Source organism: Callospermophilus lateralis, chromosome 10 (assembly GCF_048772815.1).
Source record: "Callospermophilus lateralis isolate mCalLat2 chromosome 10, mCalLat2.hap1, whole genome shotgun sequence".
Classification (NCBI taxonomy): Eukaryota; Metazoa; Chordata; class Mammalia; order Rodentia; family Sciuridae; genus Callospermophilus; species Callospermophilus lateralis.
In genome coordinates, this window is record NC_135314.1 from 3,758,247 (window position 1) to 3,778,720 (window position 20,474).

Below are 20,474 nucleotides of genomic sequence, written 5' to 3' on the forward strand. Positions count from 1 at the left end.
TCCCCTTCCGATCCACCTGTCATCTAAAGGTTCCACCTGTCTGTCCATCCATCCATCACCCACCTGTCCACCTACTCACCTGTCCACCAGCCACCCACCATCTGCCTCTGCCCAGCTCCACCCACCTGAGACGAGGCTGCGGACAGTGTGCACCATCCTTAAATCTTCACTGTGTATGTCCTAAAAACAAGGACTTAGGACTGAGGGGAGAGTTGTAGCTCAGTGGTAGAGGCTTGCTTGGCAGGCACAGGGTCCTAGGTGGGGTCCCCAGCTGCAAAAAAAACAAAACAAAAAAACCTTTTTCTGATATCTGCAGTCTACCCATCAAAAATCCGGAAATAAACCCTGGGCGCATACCATCACCCAATCTATAGTCTATTGATTGTCTCAAAAATGTCCTTTATAGGACAAAAAAGGAATCATGCTGACGGCAAGAGGCAGCTCTTCCTCTCCCTCTGGTCCGGGACCTTGGTCCAGCTCGCACGTCCCCCGTCCTGCCCGTGCCTCTTTGGGAAAGTGGCTCGGCCCGGGTTGTCTGGCTCTCCATGAGGCTGGGGTCAGGCTGAGCATGGCCGGCCGCAGGAGCACTGGTGTGATGACTGTCAGTGCACAGATGGGGTTCCTGCTTCGCCTAGGCGGGTGGCTCAGGCTGAGGGCCTCTGCACACCCCGTCCCCTTGTGACCCTGTGAGCTGCTTTGCTGGAGTCGGGGAGGCTCCCCAGCCTCAGCACCAGCCCCTGCTGCCAGGAGACAGGTGGAGGGTGGTGTAGGGAAGTAGGTTGCTGCAGGGGAGCTCGTGGTAACAGAGATATCCCGGCTTCTCGCCTCTCAGCAGAGGTGGAGGGGAGGTGTGTGGTCACGCTCTGCCTGGCCACACCAGGCCTTGTGGACGAGCCAACACCCAGCACCCTGAGTGTTGGTCATACTTATCCATATTGATATCTCGGACTCCCTCACCCTCCATTCAAGCCCCTCAGCTCAAATCTGGTGTGTGGCCAGCTGCCAGGTACCCCTCACCTGCGAGGCCAGTTGCCTGGCCAGCTCCCTGGTCCTGCGCAGGGACATCACCTGTGCAGGACCCCAGCCTGTATCCCCTTGCTCACGCCTCGCCTTTGGCCAGCGAGCGCTGCAGCCCCTTTCCCCTGGCAGGTAGGTCAGTGTCCCCCCCATCTTAGAACCGTGACCCTGGAGGTAGGTCAGTGTCCCCCCCCACCATCTTAGAACCGTGTCCCCTGGCAGGTAGGTCAGTGTCCCCTCCCCCCCGTCTTGGAACCGTGAGGGTGTGACTCACACGTCCCTCCTCAGGGAAGGAGGGAGATTTCCTCACTTCACCCTCTGACCCCAGTCCAGGCTCTGGCTCAGCACCAGCTCCCTGGGCTGAAGATTCAAGACCCCTTCACTGGCCCCTGAGGAGAACAGTGCCCCCTCTCCTGGGAGGCAGAGGGGGCAGAAACCCCAGCCAGCCCTTCCAGGACCCCCACCCCAAGCAGCCAGAGAGGGGTGCCAGCCCACCCTCTGCAGCCCCAAGTCATGGGCATGGCGGGTTCTCAACAGGCTGTCCCTGGCTGGAGCAGGACAGGAGCCCTCCTGGAGGTCAGGCCTTTCCTTGTTACCCAGTAGGACGTTGGCTTGGGGACCACCCAGCAGAGGCCCTGCCCAGCCCCCGACCCAGGCCCTCTAGTCACACCACTTGCTGCTGGGCCCTGGGAGGGCTGGGGACACTCTTTCTCCTGGGCCAGCCTGCCAGGGGCCATGGGTCAGGTGCACGGAGACTGCGTCTTCAGCACCCTAGCCAGAGGCCTGAAGCAGTGCCCTCGAGGGCGGAGGAGAAACACTGACCCATGTCAGCGTGTCCCTTGTGCTTCCAGGTGCCAGGCAGGACTGTCCTGAAGGTGTTAGGAGGTTGCAGCTCCTGCGTGGCGTCCTTCTGGGGTGAGGCCGGGTGGAGTGGATCAGCTGGCAGTGACAGTGACATGCACCCAGCACCTGCTGCCTTAGGGACTGCCAGCTCCACTGTCCAGCTGCAGGGCCCACAGTCCTTCCAGGGCATGGCACCTGACCTCAGTGCCAGAGGCACTCTCAGCTCCAGACGCTGGCCATTTACTTCTAAAACGTGATTGTGCTGGGGCCTCCTGTGGGTGCTGCAGAGCGGAGGAGGAGGGGGAGGAGGGGGAGGAGGGGGAGGGGGAGGAGGAAGGAGCTGACGCTCAGAGAATCCCTGTCCTGAGCTCACACGTTGGTGGCCAAGGGCTTGAAATCTAGCCTAGTGATTGGGCAAGTTTGTGTTAAACCGGACAAACCTCCCTCCCTCCCTCCCTCCCTCCCTCCCTCCCATCCTTTGTAATCACCTGTCACGTCTGGTCAGGAGTTTAGCATTCCGCATGGCCCCGCCCCCTTGCAGTCCTCAGCTGGTGAGGGCCGCAGGCGTCCTTCACCTCTGTCCATCCACAGGTTCATATTCGGGACAGGGAGCTGGTGTTTGCTACAGAGAGGCCGGAAGCGCTGGGTGGGCAGCCCACCCCCCTCGTGTGCTGCTGGCCACTGTTTAGGCCCCATGGACGAGAAAGCCTTATGTCCTGTGCCAGCCGGAGGCGGTGGCTGGGTCCAGGCTCCCCGCACTGCCCTTTCTCCAAGCTGACATCACTGACGGGAGAAGACCATCTCACTCGGTGCTCTCCGAGCTTACATCTCTGCTTGAGGACCCCGGCAGAAGGACGGCTCCTTCCTCTCCATGGTCCACCCCCAAGACCCCAGCCACACCAGCTCATAGGCCCTCAGACCCACTTCCCACAGCTGGGCAGTGTGGAGAGGCCTCCCACCTTTAGGTGGGCCGCATTTTCCCCCTTTTTAGAGGGGGTTATGATCAAGGCACCTCGAGGGACCATGGCCTCTCAGAGCTGATGAGGTGTCCTGACCCTCTGCCTGGCCGTGCAGGGCCCAACCAAAGTCAACCGTGGAGGCCAGGGAGGAGGCTCCAGCTGGTCAGGTTGAGTCAGGCTGGCAGACACCACCCCCAGTGTCCCAAGGACAGTCAGGGACACCTTTACTGGAAAGGTGGCCTACCAACTAGAGTCATAGTCACAGGGGTCCTCCAAGGTTCCCTCTTAGGGACCCTCTATCGAGAGCCCACAGACAGCCTTGAACACCCGGAAGTTGTGCATGGAGTGTGTCTGTGCATGTTCTTAGGAAAACGGGTCGTAGGGCCCCACCTGGGAATCCCAGGAGATTCTGGAAGGTTCCAGGAGGACTACCATCCATCTGCCGTGGAGACTGGACAGAGGTGGTGAAGCTGTAGTGGTTGGTCAGAGTGAGACCCTGGGGCCATCAGAGGGGAAGAGCCGGGTCCCATCTTCAGTGGTGGCCCTGTGCTTTTAGATGCTGGGTGAGGAGGGGGCGTGGGCAGGTAGGACATGGGGACGCACCCTCTGCTCACCCTCAACAAAAGACTCGCACCCAGTGGGAGAAATCCACAGCCGAGCGTGGCTTGTCAGCAGCCACCCCCAGAGCGAGTGAGCTACTCCAGAGTGGGACCCCCTCGTTCGTCACCGCATCAGGGCCAGATGTGGGCACCTGGAACAGGGCCTGGAGGTTACAGTAAGCCACGTCCTCTGAGGCAACCAAGAAGTACAGGCCTCTCCGTGCCGCCTCTCTCCCCTCCCGTTGCTGCCTGCACCAGCTGTGCTACTGGAAAAACGAGACCCAGGTGAGGTGGCAGCTGGTGGAGGCAGGGTGGGGATGGCGGGGAGGTGGCCCTCACTAAGGAGAAGGGACGCAGTGGCGGCTGCCGAGAACTCCCACCTGAACCTTTCCTCATTTTCTTTCCATCTCTCTGGGTGGCCATGGGAAGGACTCAGCCCCCCTTGGCCTTCAGAGAGCAGCTGAAGTGGAAAAGGGAGGGAGATCCAGAGCTGTTGAGGACAGGTGGCCACGCGCTGGCTGCATGCCACCCACACCGTCTCTGAGAGCTCGGAGGAGCCAGATGGGCCTGCAGGAGGGTCTGCTGAGGGGTCTCTTCAGAATGGAAGGGAAGGCGGATGGAGAAGTGTAAGGAGAGTCAGGGGAGGGAGGGGGAGGGCCAGCAGAGGTGGTCACAGCGCACCTAGAAAGCGTCCTCCCACGCCATGGCAGGAGGAGGGGTGCTGCAGTCTCCCTTCTGGTGATGGGCAGAGGCGTGAGCTGGCAGGCTCACTGGCCCCTCTGAGGAGATGTCTTCCCCTGACAGGGTCTGGCTGGGTAGTCCCCCCCGTGGACCGCCATGGGCCTGACGGGGACTACGTGGTACCTGCAGCTGTGAGGCTCTGCAAACTGTTTATTCTTGGTTCTCAACAGGGGATATGCCCAAGCTGAGAACAAGCATCTAGAAATGTGTAGCAATTAGAGTCACCTTACGGCTGTTGAATGCAACACTAGTTATGGAGCCTCCCAGACTCGGGGAGACAATGAGAGGGACAGAAAAGAAGGCCATTGAGAGTCTCCACCAGCAGTAGCTCACACCAGAGCTCTGCTGTCCCCCGCCTCCAACAGCAGACAGGACAAGTTTGGATGCAGTGTGCTTGGACCCAGGACCCCAGGAGTCCCAGGCATACCTGGAGTGGTGTTTGGGGAAGGAACTCAGTAGGTGGAAGAAAGTTAGGCCATCCACGTTGTTGTAAGCTGCCCCACCCCACCCCTCTGGTCTCCTCCCTTCTCTCAGCACTGCCCCACTGAAGATGAACCACAGATCTGCCATTTAGAGCCCGTCACCCTGCATTGACATTCTCCCACTGATAAGCCCCCCTGTGCCCACAGAGCTTCCAATTATCTACTCCTCACTCACACCTGGAGAGTGAATAGGAGCCACCAGACACAGAGTGCTCCTGTCGTGGAAGACAAAGATGCACAGCACCCCAACCAAGCCAACAAGTAGGTCTTAAAATCAGAGAAAACAGGCAAAGTATGATCAGGAGAGAACTTTCAAAGCTGTACAACCGTATCTTAAGTAAAGGAAAACCAGCACAGGAGGGTAGCTGTGTCTGATCATTTAGAGAAAAGTTGAAAAAATGCTAAATGCGATGAGAGAATTAAAGCTCTCAAAAGAAGAAACTACAGCCTGGAAATTAAGAATGAGAAATGTTCACAGAACAACAAATAGACAAAAGGTGGGACACTGGAGAGGGGAGATGAAGTTAGAGACTCAGCCCAGGAGCTACAGCAAGAGAAAGAAGAGATGTCACCTAACTAAGGAGGGGGTCTCTGGACAGAGCAGGAGCATGCAGCACCTTGGCTGGGAGGCAGCTCTTCCAAGCACAGCTCTGGAGGTGGAGAGGTAGCCCTCGGGGCTTTCAGGAAGGGCTGGGGTGCCAAACCAGACTCCCAGACAACAAAAAGAGAAGCCAGAAGACAGAGGACAATAGGTTCAACACTCTAAGGAATGTGTCTTCAGTCCAGAACTCCTTAATTCTCTCCAAATCGCAGCTTCCTGTTCGTAGCTCACCTTTTTGTCTCCTGTGCTCTGCACAGTTTACCTCAAATAACAACTGTCCCTTCCAATTACTGAGTGCCCTGACCTTGATAATGAGGTTGTGTCTACTCTCTAAGTTAACCTATCCATTGAGGCCTTTATTTCACTCACTGTATTTCTCATTTCCAAAAGTTCTCCATTCTTTCCAAATTTGACTCCCCCCCCCCATTTTTTTGTAGTGTCTTGTGCTCATTTTTTTGTTTATGATCACCCTAAATATACCTGCTTCAAACAGTCACCTGGTAATCCTGTTACCTAAGGTTCTTAGGGATCTAATTCCTCTGTTTATTGGGTATGTTGGTGGATTGCTTCCTTGAGTGTCACATAGTTTGGGATTGTGAGTTCATTTTTGTAGTAGTGGTCTATCTGGGAATCTTTTGTGCTTGGGCTGAGAATGTCTTTGCTGAGAGATTTTGTGCGTATAAGACTCTCAGTCATATTGCCATCCTGATAATTTTAATGCTTTTCTTGTGGGTCCTGGGCTGTGTAAGTAGCATACATTCAAATTCCAGCCTTGAAGACAGGCTAAGATTTTTCTCTTTGTCCCCAGCATAGGGTGGACAGATATGCTTTGGGGCCATCTCCTTTGCTGTGGAAGGTGTTCTCTTTCAAAGATTTACCTGCTTCACAGGGCTCCCATCTTACTCCCCCTCTGGGCTATTCACACCTAGCCCTTTGGGTTCTGAGACTGTGCAGCCCTGCAGCAGATGAGGGCTAGCTGTAGCCCACCATTCTTTGCTTCTCTTTTGGTCCCTGGAGATATCATCCCCTTTCCTCCCTGTATGTTGAGCTAGGTATTAAAAGGATTTTCAGATTTGATCTAACAATCTAACCATGCAGTGGGAACACTTTCATGTCTAGTCTATGCAATTGCCAAAAAAAAAAAAAAAGCCTCCTCAAGCTACTACTCATCATTCTGCCCAACTAGCCGGCCAGGGGTGGGTCCAGTGACATGGACCTGCTCACCATGTATCAGCAGCAAATTTGGGTTTGATGGCGACACAGCCCGTCCATGTGGGTGGGGCTGTTGTGAAAGAGCTAAACCTTCTTCTTCCAGGTCAGGATTGACTCTAGGATCCTCAACAACAGGGGCAAGGAACAGATGTGACAAGAAAGTCCTCAAGGCAGCACCCTGGCGCCCTGCTGGGGGACAGCTGGACCTGGGGCTGTTGCTCTTTTCTCAAGGATCTTCCACTTTCTACTGTGGTTGGGGAAAAAACAGCAACATGGGAGAGACTGACACTTGCTGTGGGGGGCTCAGGGAGGAGTGAGAAGGGCGTGCTGGGGGCCTCCCGGGTCGGAGGCCTGGGCCGAGGCCTGCTCTGGCTTTACGGCAGCAGCCTTGGTTCCAACGCCACTTCCCGCCACCTCCGAGTCTTCAGCATCACCGAGTGCCTGTGGCCAGGCCCATGTGGCCCCTGTGAGGAGGAGCAGAAGGAAGCCAGCAGGTGATGTCCAGTGGACAGAGACGTCCAGCGGACAGTGAAGCTCAGGGCTGCTAGTGATCGACTCCGCAGGGTTAGGATGAATCGCTGGCTTTGCAAGTAAAACAAGAACAGCAAAGCCCTGGAAGGCCACTCTGTCCTCGGGAGGTGCGTGCAGGGAACTTTCCTTCCCGTTCCTCCCGCTGATGGGAGAGCCTGGGGTTTCCTCCCTGCTGCTGAGGAACTGGGCGGAGCTGGGCCCTTCTGCTGCCCTCCTCCCAGCCTTGAATCAGCCTGGGAAGGGAGCAGACGCCCTGGGCCGGAACCCTCACCTGGCCCTGGGGCCCTGACCAGCTTCCCTCTAGCTGCCCACTCTGGCACTCTCACAACTGGTGGCCACTGGAAGGCCGCGACTGGGCCCTGCCTTGATAGCACTGCCCTACCTGGTGGGCGTTGCCCAAGCTGCAGAGGCCACTGGGATATGCCTGGTCTCCATCACCAGGGCGGCCTCTGCAGAATGTCCCCATGGCCACAGTGTCTGTCCAGGCAGCCGCTGAGAAAGATGGGGGCGTGCTCTGTGTGGGTGTCCCTAGAGGGACAGACCCTGGGGCTATGGAGACATGTCCCTGGGGAGGCTCTGGTGGGAACCATGGCCTCTGGCTTTACAGCAGCACCCCGGTTCCGACGTCACTCCCCATCACCTGCATTTCTTGTCAAAGGTCCCCCAGACTGTCCTCCTGCAGGTTCCATCCCCCTGGCAAGACCCCCTTGAGCTCCCCACGTGTCAGAGTCTTGGCTCGTGGGAACTGTGCCCTGAATGCCATGCCACTTGGGGGACATTTCTGCAGTCGTGATGGAGTCAGCTGTCTCTGGACATGTCAGGTATCAGTTCCAAGACCTGTGCAGACGCTCAGGACCCTTTGGTGACAGGTGCTATTTTGCATTGTCCTCCGTCGACTTGAAAGCGCCTCTCAATGATGACACCGAGCACCAGGTGAACGCCAGGCCAACAGCTGTCATGCCGTGCGGCTTAGGGAGTAATTTACAGAACAGATGCAATTAAAAATAGATTGAATTAGACATTGGAAGATGGAAAGATCTTGGATAGGCAGAATTAATGTTGTCAAAATGACCACACTACAAAGAGTTCTATAGATTTAATGCAATTCCAGTAAATTCCCAACAACATTCTTCATAGAACTAGAAAAAGTAATCATGAAATTCATTTGGAAAAATAAGAGACCCAGAATAGCCAAAGCAATCCTTAGTGAGAAGAGGGAAGCAGGATATATCACATCACCAGACCTTAAACTACACTACAGAGCAATAGTACAAAAACGGCATGGCACTGGCACCAAAATAGACTTGTAGACCAATGGTACAGAGTAGAGGACACAGAGCCAAACCCACATAAATACAGGTATCTCATTCTAGACCAAGGTGCCAAAAACATTCACTGGAGAAAAGATAGCCTCTTCAACAAACGGTGCTGGGAAAATTAGAATCCACATGTAACAAAATAGGCTAAAATCCTATCTCTCACCCTGCACGAAACTCAAAGTGGGTTAAAGACTTGGGCACTAAGACAGAGATCCTGTGCCTACTAGAAGAAAAATTAGGCCCAGATCGTCACCATGTCAGCTTAGGACCTACTTCCTTAACAAAACTCCTCACATGCAAGAAGTAAAACCAAGAATCAATAAGTGGGATGGAATCAAACTAAAAAGCTTCTTCTCAGCAAAGAATAACGTGAAGAGAGAGCCCACAGAATGGGGAAATCGGTACCAGAACCAGGTGTGCAGGGACAACCCGGCCTGCTCCTCCATGGGGCCGGGGCAGGGCTGGAAAGACCAGCTGGAGGTCAGAGAGGCAGGAAGGTCACTCCCCCTCCAGAGGAGTCGGGTCTGAGATTTGGCCTCTGCCTGTGGCTGAGGAGTGGGGACAGCCATGCCCCTTCTCACCATCAGTGCTGGCACGGGCTCCTGTAATGGGGTCACCATTTTTCAGCATGAGGGGACTCAAGGGGACGGATGGGATGGGGTTCCTGGGATGCAGGGAGGCCTGGAGGCCCCGCGTGGAGGCTGGGCTGCCCTTCAGGAGGGAAGGGGTTAACACAGACACCATGAGGCCCTGGAAGCTGCCAAGTCACCAGAAACCGCTTTGACTTCTCTGGGCACATTTTCCCCTCCTTTCTCAGAGCCAGCTGCCGCCTGTTGTGACCTGCCACCGGAAGCCGTCACGTGGCTGCCCAAGCTTGGCCTTCCTGGGTGGGGGCCTTGCGGGCAGCCTTCTCCATTGTCCTCCCTGTGGATGGAGAGCTTGGGCAGGGCCCGTGCTGTCCCAGGGCTGGCTGGGGGGCCCGCAGGCTGGAGTCTGAAGTGTGGGGCGAGGGGGACGTCCGCCTGGCCTCATCTGTTAGAACTCCCCAGGGGACAGACTAGTTCAGTCCTGAGAAGGCCGAGTCCAGCACCCTGTCTTTACTGCCAAGGGCCTGCGTGAGCTGAGGGGACTAGGGCGGCCATGCAGGCGGGCCTGAGCGGCCAAGGGGCCCCAGCTCGGCCTCTTCCTGCTCTTGTACCTGAGGCCCAGGCCGGGGGCGGGCCCGGGTCCTGGCTGTGTGTGGGGTGAGGAGCGAGCTTGAGTCTGCAGCGCCTGGCGCTCGGGACCCTCTTCAGTGTCCACTGTGCGTGTTGAGACCTGCCCCACCCCGACACCTGCCTGGGTTTCCTGCTGCTCCTGGTGGCTCTGTGACAGCCCCTGGGCTCCTCCTGGGCCTAGCTCAGCTGGCCTTGCTGCCCCCAGCCTTCCCACAGTCCCAGCCTGCCGTCCACCTCTGCCAGAGCGTGTCCTGGGGCCCACAGTGACCTTCCTGTGGCTCTGTCCTCCAGCTGCTGTCAAGGCCCAGCCCTGGCCCCATGGAGGGCTGTCCCTGCACACCTGGTTCTGGGGGTCTGTCATCCTTCCTGCCCCCCACCCTTGCCCTTGAGATTCCCTCTTGGGCCCCTCTGCTTCCTCTTGGCCATAAACAAAACAAGTGCCACCCATTCCCTGGGCCACCTGCCTTCTCCCCAGCGAGCCACGGCCTGGCCCCTCCACTTGGGAGGACATGGTCCCCTCTCTCTTGGTCTAATAGCATTTTTCTATGGCTTCCCTATGGTGGGGACTTCACTCTGTTGTGTGGTCACATTGACAACAAAGAAAGAAGAAAAGACGGGGCAGGAGGTGGACCCCGGAATGCCCGTGGGCACTGCGCCAGCATTGCACAGACTCCCTGTATGTGTCTCTGCGGCCTCCACAGAGGGCTGGGCATCTCTGCTCCAGGGCATTTGTCCTGGGCCTCTGGGACAGGGGGCCTGCTGATGCTGCATCTGTTGAGAAGGTGTTGGCAAGGCCAGGGGGGACCAGGCTAAGGCTGGGGGGACCAGGCTAAGGGTGGGGGACCAGGCTAAGGCTGGGGGGACCAGGCTAAGGGTGGGGGACCAGGCTAAGGTCAGGGGGAGACTAGGCTAAGGGTGGGGGACCAGGCTAAGGCCAGGGGGAGACTAGGCTAAGGCTGGGGGGACCAGGCTAAGGCCAGGGGGACCAGGCTAAGGGTGGGGGACCAGGCTAAGGGTGGGGGACCAGGCTAAGGCCAGGGGGAGACTAGGCTAAGGGTGGGGGACCAGGCTAAGGCCAGGGGGAGACTAGGCTAAGGCTGGGGGGACCAGGCTAAGGCCAGGGGGACCAGGCTAAGGGTGGGGGACCAGGCTAAGGGTGGGGGACCAGGCTAAGGGTGGGGGACCAGGCTAAGGCCAGGGGGACCAGGCTAAGGGTGGGGGAGACCAGGTAAGGGTGGGGGACCAGGCTAAGGCCAGGGGGACCAGGCTAAGGGTGGGGGAGACCAGGCTAAGGCTGGGGGAGACCAGGCTAAGGCCAGGGGGGACCAGGCTAAGGCTGGGGGGACCAGGCTAAGGGTGAGGGAGACCAGGCTAAGGCCAGGGGGACCAGGCTAAGGGTGGGGGAGACCAGGCTAAGGCCAGGGGGAGACCAGGCTAAGGCTGGGGGGACCAGGCTAAGGGTGGGGGAGACCAGGCTAAGGCCAGGGGGACCAGGCTAAGGGTGGGGGAGACCAGGCTAAGGCCAGGGGGGACCAGGCTAAGGCTGGGGGGACCAGGCTAAGGGTGGGGGAGACCAGGCTAAGGCCAGGGGGACCAGGCTAAGGGTGGGGGAGACCAGGCTAAGGCCAGGGGGAGACCAGGCTAAGGCTGGGGGAGACCAGGCTAAGGGTGGGGGGACCAGGCTAAGGGTGGGGGACCAGGCTAAGGGTGGGGGGACCAGGCTAAGGGTGGGGGGACCAGGCTAAGGCCGGGGGGACCAGGCTAAGGCTGGGGGAGACCAGGCTAAGGGTGGGGGGACCAGGCTAAGGCCAGGGGGACCAGGCTAAGGGTGGGGGACCAGGCTAAGGCCAGGGGGACCAGGCTAAGGGTGGGGGAGACCAGGTAAGGGTGGGGGACCAGGCTAAGGCCAGGGGGACCAGGCTAAGGGTGGGGGGGACCAGGCTAAGGCTGGGGGAGACCAGGCTAAGGCTGGGGGGACCAGGCTAAGGCTGGGGGGACCAGGCTAAGGCCGGGGGAGACCAGGCTAAGGCCAGGGGGACCAGGCTAAGGGTGGGGGGACCAGGCTAAGGCCGGGGGGACCAGGCTAAGGCCGGGGGGACCAGGCTAAGGGTGGGGGGACCAGGCTAAGGCCGGGGGGACCAGGTTAAGGGTGGGGGACCAGGCTAAGGCCGGGGGAGACCAGGCTAAGGCTGGGGGAGACCAGGCTAAGGCCAGGGGGACCAGGCTAAGGGTGGGGGACCAGGCTAAGGGTGGGGGACCAGGTTAAGGCCGGGGGAGACCAGGCTAAGGCCAGGGGGACCAGGCTAAGGCCGGGGGAGACCAGGCTAAGGCTGGGGGAGACCAGGCTAAGGGTGGGGGAGACCAGGCTAAGGGTGGGGGACCAGGCTAAGGGTGGGGGAGACCAGGCTAAGGCCAGGGGGACCAGGCTAAGGCCAGGGGAGACCAGGCTAAGGCCAGGGGAGACCAGGCTAAGGCCAGGGGGGACCAGGCTAAGGGTGGGGGAAACCAGGCTAAGGCTGGGGGAGACCAGGCTAAGGCCAGGGGGACCAGGCTAAGGGTGGGGGAGACCAGGCTAAGGCCAGGGGGACCAGGCTAAGGGTGGGGGAGACCAGGCTAAGGCCGGGGGAGACCAGGCTAAGGCCGAGGGAGACTAGGCTGAAGGCTGGGGGAGACCAGGCTAAGGCCAGGGGGAGACCAGGCTAAGGCCAGAGGGGGTACCAGGTTAAGGCCAGGGGAACCAGGCTAAGGCCGGGGGTGGGGAGGGACCAGGCTAAGGCCAGGGGAGACCAGGCTAAGGCCAAGGCAGGGACCAGGCTAAGGTGGGGTTGGGGGAACCAGGCTAAGGCCAGGGGAGACCAGGCTAAGGGTGGGTAGGGGGGACCAGGCTAAGGCGGGGTGGGAGGAACCAGGCTAAGGCCAGGGGGAGACCAGGCTAAGGCCAGGGGGAGAGCAGGCTAAGGCCGGGGCGGGGGACCAGGCTAAGGCTTGGGGGAACAGGCTGAAGGCTGGGGGAGACCAGGCTGGCCTGCTGCTCAGCGGCTGCCCGCTCATGTTATGGAGATGCGATATGGGGGCAAACCCTGGTTGCCATCGGTAGCACTGGCCTGCAGACTGTCCACTAGATGCCCGTGACTTGGCCATGAGCTCTTAAGGAACAGAGAAAAGCGGTGCTAAGCTCCAGGGACCCCTCAAAAGAGAGCAGAGGGCTCCTGGTAAAGAAAACAGACCAGACTGGCTGTGAGCCGGTCCCCAGAGCTGTGTGTGCACACAAAGGGACAATGTGCATCTGGGCCAGCAGAGCCCTGGTGCCTGCTGGCCTGGCGTCCATCTTGTCCCCACCCCCCACCAAGGGGAGCATGCTCCAGGGCAGGAGGATGTCTGCTCCTGCTGCCCTGTGGCAGAGGAACTATGACTAACCTGGGGGGCAGACTGAGGCCATTGGCAATAGCTGGCTGTGCAGAGCTCGGCCTGGGGCTCTTGGTGAGGGCCGCTGCCACCATCATTCTCAGGCTGTGTCCGGGCCTGTCCTGTCCTGTCCTGTGTGCTCTGCGTGCACCTGTGAGCAGGGGACGGCAGGCCAGAACTGGCCCTCCCACACAGGGCAACACTCACCAGCGTCGTGGGCTTGTGAAAGCTGCTGGCCAGACTCAGCAAGTCCAAGTACAGAAGCCCCACCCGCCAGCCGGACAGTGGCCCTCGGCTGAGTTAGCCACGTGCAGTGCGGCCCCCAGAACACCCGACGTCAGAGGGGCCCAGACGTGAGGCAGAGGGCCTCCACAGTGCTTCTCACCTGACCGAGGATAGCCTTGGGTCACCTGGTGTCCCTTCCTGTGCACCACAGGGGTCCCCAGGAGAGCCGATCTCCTCTGCAGGGGAGTCTGGAAACCCGGGGCCTGGTGGGAAGGGGTGAGTCCAGGCTGCAGAAGGAGAGGTGGGTTGTATTCTGATCAAGGATGATTCAATCTTTCACTCAAAAAAAGTACAGAACAAACAAAAACCCAAGGTATATTTGAATTTCAGGTCAACAATAATAATTTTTTAGTGCATGTCCCAAACATCAAGGAGTTCATTAAACTTTTAAGATAAATTAAACCCTTTTTAAAAATTTCAATAAAATTATACTTTGAATTTTAATTTAATATCCATAATTTTTCACCATGAGTTTATCCCAATTCTGGCAAGGGACATACTTATGCTAATGTAAGTTCCAAACACTGAAAGAGACCTCCTTACAGTGAAAAGTTTATGAATAACTTATGAGCATTCACATTTATAATTATGAAAATTTATATTAAGATTTCTTGTGTTACTTGAAATTCCAAGTTAGCAGGGTGCCTTGAATTCTACCTGGTGATGCTGCTCATTCATGTGTCTTCCTAGAAATGTGTGGTCATTTGAAAATTATTTTTAAATGGCCCAGAATTTGGCGCTCCCACCTAAGTTTATTGCCTGGGTGTGACTGTACCCCACGATGTCACAGCTATGCTTGCCCAGAGGTCCTGACCGAGTGAGGGCCGCAGGGACTCTCCCCAAGTGGTGAATCGCCTTGGCCACCACTGGTCAAGGCCTTGGGGGGACCTGGTCCAGATGGACAGTGAGCCAATCAGCTGGGTGAAGCCTGCCCCACCCAGGGCTGTTGGCCGGGCACCTGGGCAGGCGGCCAGACCCCTCCCAGGCTGGCCTTGCTCCCACAGGGCGGGTGCCAGGGCAGTGCTGACCACACGAGTGTGTCTGCAGGCTTGTGTGAATATTGGGGTGGGCAGCGAAGCCAAGCATCTGCACGCAGGCCCGGTCCTCCCCTGTAAGCCACTGGTCACGGGCGGCTCCTGCCTTGCGGGAACTTCCGCCTCTTCCTATTAGTCTGGATTAACTGGTGAGGTCAGTGGCAGCCAGGCCCATGGGGCGCGGTAAGCTCAGGGATTTTCCGCTGATGGTGGAGGAAACATTGAAGGGGGTGCCCAGAAGGGAGCCCGACCTTCCCCTGGGTTCCCAAGCCCGTCCCCAGCACACTTGGGTGAGGGAGCAGGGTACTGAGGCTGAACGGGGTTTGCAAGCCCTGCCATTCGCAAGCTCGGGTTTCAGGGAGGTTGGGCAGCACCTGCCTTCTGCCGCCCGGTCCTCAGGATCCTACCCTTCAAGGCAAGTCCAGGGTGTAGGAGGTGGCATTCCCACAGAGAGGCTCAAGCTAGAGGGCTCTGGCAGAGACCAGGATCCTGCCTGGATGTCAGAGCCCGGCCCAGGAGCTCCCAATCTCAGATCCTGCCTGTGGACTTGGTGGGCCGCCCTCTCACAGGGGGTGGGGTTGGTCCTGTTGTTGAAACAATGTCAGCAGCCACTCATTGCATTCCTGCCGTCAGTGAGCCCCTCCTCAGAAAAGGCTGAATCCAGAGCGCGGCCATCTGTCCACCACATCTGCTCCCTGGAGGCCTCCGGGGGCCCCCAAGGCAGCAGGCAGATTGAGGACTCTGATCCCCAGGCCCTGGAAGTTCCCAAGCCCCTGTGCCTGGGCAGCCTTCCTTTCCTTTACCCTCTCCACCTCCAACCAAGTCCCCCTCACCCAGCACCCTCACCCATTACCCTCACCCAGCACCTCTCACCCTGTACCCCTCACCCAGCACCCTCACCCTGCACCCTCACCCTGCACCCCTCACCCAGCACCCTCACCCAGCACCCCTCACACTGCACCCTTCACCCTGCACCCCTCACCCAGCACCCTCACCCAGCACCCCTCACACTGCACCCTTCACCCTGCACCCTCACCCTGCACCCCTCACCCAGCACCCTCACCCTGCACCCCTCACCCAGCACCCTCACCCTGCACCCCTCACCCAGCACCCTCACCCTGCACCCTCACCCAGCACCCTCACCCTGCACCCCTCACCCAGCACCCCTCACCCAGCACCCCTCACCCAGCACCCTCACCCTGCACCCCTCACCCAGCACCCTCACCCAGCACCCTCACCCTGCACCCCTCACCCAGCACTCTCACCCTGCACCCTCACCCTGCACCCCTCACCTAGCACCCTCACCCAGCACCCTCACCCTGCACCCCTCTCTGGGGAGGGGCTCCCTCCCTGGGCCCCTCTCAGCCCTCCCTGCACCGCCCTGTGGACTCAGTGGCTCTCCCACTCTGCAGGCCCTTGCTTGGTCCATTTTCCCTTGGGGACAGCCCCGCCCCCGTGGCTGGCCTGCACGATCACCCCCTCCTCCTGGGGCCCCACCAGTCACTTCCACCTTCTCCAGGAAGCCCGTGGGCCGGGTCCCAGCTGTGACCCATCCCCCTGGGACTCCCAGGCTGCTGCACCATGGGATGGTGCCTGCTGCCCCTTCTGTCTGCAGGTTCTCTCTGGCCGGTTCAGCAGGTGGGTATAATAGGTGGTGGTGGCACTGGGGGTGTCGGGGGAGAGGGGAAGGGAGCAGGGTGGGGCCGAGGCGGACCTGGGCAGGTGTTAGGACAGGTGCCTAGAGCCAGGGATCCACCCAGATGGTTTGACAGGCATGTCACTGCGCTTTCCCTGTGTCCAGGGAGAACACCCGTTAACTCTGGTTCATCACCCACTGCCTGTGGGTGACAGATCTTTCTCCCTCCCGATCTCTGGACACGCTCACTGACTTGGCACTTAGCAAGAAGCGGATCCTTTGTGTTTGCTTACAAACTGAGAAGGGAGGGTGCACGTGCATGCGGTCACTTCCTGAAACCCTAACCCTCCCCAATGCCAGGAGCAAATGGCCCGGTTTGGAGTCTTTTTCACCCCCTGGTGGACTGGAGGTCGGGGCAGGAGGAATGGGTGTGGCGGTGCCCGGTCCTCCCTCTTGCACAAGCTCTGTAGTGATCTGTTGGACCATATGGTCGATGAAGCTGTGATAGCAGGGTGACAAAGCTGTGATAGGCAGGGTGACGAGGTGGCCCAGGACTCGTGGCACTTACTGCACACACCGTCAGCCAGCTATTCAGACAAGGCCAGCCTGGGCGCTGTCCTGAGGGTCTCTGCAGGTGTGCTCCAGTCCCAGATCCCTTGGCCTGCAGACAAGGACGTCACGGGCTGCCCGAGTCACGGCAGCCTTTGCATCTGGGTCCACCCACCACAGGACGAGGAGGACGTCGACCTGGGAAAGGTGTCAGAGGCCACCCAGAGGCGTCATGTCCGCCACAACCCAGGGAGTAGGCAGCTGAAGCCGGCTGTCTGGTGTGAGTCTCCCAACAAGCAACACCCCGTGAGAGGCCACCGCAGCCCCGCACAGGAGGGGCTCCAGAGCAGGGAGGCCTCGGCCTGCCCCGAGCTTCCAGGCCTCGACGCCCCGCAGGCAAGGGTCTCAAGGCCCCTGCAAAGGCCGTCGGGGAAAGCCCAGGGTGAGGTGCGCCCGGCGCCCTCTCAGAGCCAGAACCACGAGGGGCCCAGGCTTTTCTTTTAGAGGAGTGTTTGTGTGGAATGAGCTGGGAAGGGTGTCCCAGGATGGCTGACGGTGGCCTGGACGTCCTCAGGGCCTAGGTTGGCGTCGGCTTCTTTGACCAATGGATGAGTCGGGGGCGCGCTGAATCATAGGTTTCTGAACTCACCTTCCTTTGCCTCGCTTACCCCAGTCTGAGGACGCGCCGCCTAGGCCAACGGCTCCTGAGCGTTCGTCACAGGAGGCAGGGCCCATCCAAGAGTGACTACAGTGACTCCGAGGCCCTCGGCCACCTGGGAGCGCAGGGGAGGGAGACCAGGGGGGCTCAGGATGACTGTTAAGCTCTCCTGTTCTTTCCTTTGTCTCCTCTCTACACTCCTGAGTCCCTCTCTCTGAATCAGGACGAAGCCAGACTGGGCCTGCTGTCCTGGTGAGAGGGGAGGAAAGCCTGCTGTCTGCCTTCCTGTAGGGCAGCGGGCTGGGTGGGCAGCGGGGATGTGGTGGGAGGTGGGAGACGGTGCTGGTCGGCACCCTGCCTGCCCCCTCCACAGGGAGTGGGCGGGTTCCTATGGACTCTGGAGTCAGGCACTCCCACTCCCTGACCCTGGGGACTGAGCCTTGGACCCCACCTTTGTTCCCCCCTCCACGGCAGGAGTCGGTCTCCAAGACAACTGGAAATCACTTCACAAACAGAAGGCTCCAGGGGGAGGGGGATGAGGAAAGATCAGGGGGCAAGGTTCTCCTTTATAGCACCTTGGTGGGAGCCAAACTTACCTGAGGGCAGAGAGCAGGAAACAGCAGCCTCCTGGCCCTTGCCTGTGAGCAGATGGCTCTGGTTACAGAAAGCAGAAGCCACGCCTCACCAAGTTTGGAGGGAGCCCTGGACTTGATAAGATCTTGTTGGCTTTCCCGACAATGGCAAGATGGCTGCAGAGGCTCCAGGCATCACGTCCTCCCAGGAAGGAAGGAGGAAAGGGTGGCCAAGCAGCTTCTGTTTAATCAGCAGAATCCTGCCTGGTCCAAATGCTTTTAGCAACCTCCCCTCTGCAGGGCTCTCGGGAAAGTGCGTTTGTTTGGCTTCCCACTTGGGGCCATTAGGAGCCAAGATGCCTGTGGGCAGCTCCTGAAGGGAGCCCAGGCCCCAGGCTGGCCCCAGTGCAGACCTGGGCTGTTCATCACCAGAGGCACAGCGGGGAGGGTGGGCACAGTCTGCAGTCCCTCTTGCTGACCCCTCGGGCGGGCCTGGGTCTGTGTCCCACTCTGGAGGTGGTGAGCTGCTGGTGGGCATGCTGACGCACCACCTGGTGGCAGGGTGGTCGGGATGCCCTCTGGGAAGCCAGGGCGCCTAGCCAGGCTCTCGTCCCGACCATGTGGGGCTGGGGGTGGGCCTCCTGCTGAGGCTGGTGGCCCCTCTCTCCTGGGGATGCCCTGAGGGACCGCGGAGCAGCCAGGGCTCAGTTCCTACCATGGAAATGAGGGGGCCCTGCTGGTGTGCAGACGCCCGGGTGCCTCTTTACTCACACAGTGCAGGGCCCGGGTCAGGGTCTTCCCACCAGGGGACCATTTCCCAGACCAGGCACAAGCCCCAGCACCCTGACCTCTGCAGGCCCTGCTGCCCTCCTCCTGTGGGCCTGGGCAGACCCATGCCCGGGCTCCCTAGATGAGGGCTGATCATTTCCATGAGCCTGGAACCCACAGGCAACAAGCGCTCTCCTGGTGCTCCCAGAGTGGCCTGGGACGTGGGGGCCGGGGAGGAACCACTGTCTGCTTCGATCATTAAACTGTTTCCTGTGAAACTCACATTGGCTGAAAAAAGTTAGAAATGTGTCGGGTGAGCGGTGCCGTTCACCTAGACCACGTGGGTGTCTCCACGGCAGCAGGACGTGTGGACGGAAGTGGGCAGCCTTCAGCAGGGGTGTCACACTGAGCAGAGTTCAGGGTCAGAGCGGGGAGCTTGTCACCTGGGGATCTCCTGGGCCGAGGCGTGGTGCGTGCACAGGTGGCCCCTGGCACTTGGATCCAGAATGCAGCACCCAGGACAGGCTGCAGGCGGAGCTGCCCTTTGTACTGTTCAACCCAGAAGAGCGTGAACAGGACAAGAGGGTGGCCGCCGAGCAGGGATAAGCCCCGGCCGGTCAGGGGCTTCCTGGGTCTCTCCCTCTGCCTTCCCCACCGAGGCAGGGACACCCTGGGAGGGCCAGGGCAGGACTGTGCAGCGTGGGCTTGGGGACGTCACCTCACCCCTCTGAGCCCCAGAGTCTTCCTCTGGAGGTGGCGAACAGGGGCTTGGCGGGGGAGCCCCAGGGGTCCTGGGCACGTGGCTGGGACCACAGGCTTTGGGCAGCAGGGCGGAGAGCGCGGTGTTCCACAGGACAGTCCAGGAGCTGCACCACTGGCTGGGGTCCTTCTGGGTGGAGAGAAGAGCATTTGGGGGTGCAGGGGAGTAGGGGGACACCTGGAGGGCTCTGGATAGGGGGACAGGAGGCTTCCTCCCCAGGTGACGGCCAGGTCCTGTGCTGGTGTTGAGATTGCGGACAGTGCTGTGGGGCCCAGGGCTCAGGACACTCCGAGGCCCAGGGAGGACAGGCAGGGGAAGGCAGAGGACGCGTGGGCCTGCAGGCTTGGCAATGGCGGCCCCCAAGCACGCACCTTGGGCAGCTGCTGGGATTCAGCGCTGGCACATCCGTCAGGGACCAGAGGAGCTCTCAGGGCCTCCGACGCTCCCTGCCAACCTCAGCTTCCCTTCTCCCCTTGGCCTGGCGGCCTGCTCAGCCACCCTCCCCAGGGTGCCGCCTTCAGCCCCTCGGGGCCCATCATGGCAGTGGGCGGCCCTCGCTGCTCATTCCCACCGTGGCCCCTCTGTCCCCGGGGGGCTGTTAGGGGCTGTGTCTGAGAGCCGCTTGCCTGGGAAGGACCATCCCATCCTGGTCAGCCGAGTGCCTCCCACCCTCCGGCTGTAGCTCCCGCTCTCAGTGCCGCAGCCGCCCGGGCACTCTACCAGGGCTTCTCTGCAGGAGCCCACGAGTGCGGGCTCAGGCACCAATGGGGAGGTGGGGACCAGCCCTCAACCTGCAAGACAGACTGCCTCGTCCACCCCACCTGACCGTTCCCGGGGCAGGCGACCCCTCCACCACAGCCTCCAGTCAGCGTCCCCTCCCTGTCCCCCCTCTGTACCCCAACTCGGCTCCCTGGGTCACCTCCTACCTCCCCTTCCACGGGCCCTCCTTCCAGGCTCTGCTGGGCCCTCAGCCTGGGGCAGCCGCGTGTGGCCAGCCCAAGGGGCTGGTTCCAGGAGGAGGCAGGGGCCCTGAGGAGGCGAGAAGGCCCGGGTCCTCCCAGGGGCCAGGGGAGGTGACGGCGCTGGGGTGACCGGAACGGGGACAGACCCTCAGAGACAAATACAGCAGGAGGGAGGTCATGGCGTGGCGGAGCACCCTCTGGGGAGGGCGGGCGGGCGTCACCACGGCACAGCCCTGAGGCTCAGATGCCATGGCTTCCAACGCGGCCGAGTGTCCAGTAGGCCATGGGCGGGACCTCGCCGTCCCCCGGCTGCCTGAGTGGCCA

General features: G+C 60.0%; 1 protein-coding gene across 1 annotated transcript in view; it reads right to left on the reverse strand.

Annotated features, from left to right (window-relative positions):
• Nucleotides 1–12,568: 12,568 nt before the first annotated feature.
• Tmprss2 (transmembrane serine protease 2) overlaps nucleotides 12,569–20,474 on the reverse strand; it is a 21,443-nt gene continuing 13,537 nt past the window's right edge. Inside the window, 5 exon segments of the mRNA XM_077110437.1 lie at nucleotides 12,569–12,667; nucleotides 12,939–13,077; nucleotides 17,080–17,203; nucleotides 19,152–19,317; nucleotides 19,858–19,918. Of these exon segments, the coding sequence (XP_076966552.1) occupies nucleotides 12,569–12,667; nucleotides 12,939–13,077; nucleotides 17,080–17,203; nucleotides 19,152–19,317; nucleotides 19,858–19,918 (589 nt within the window).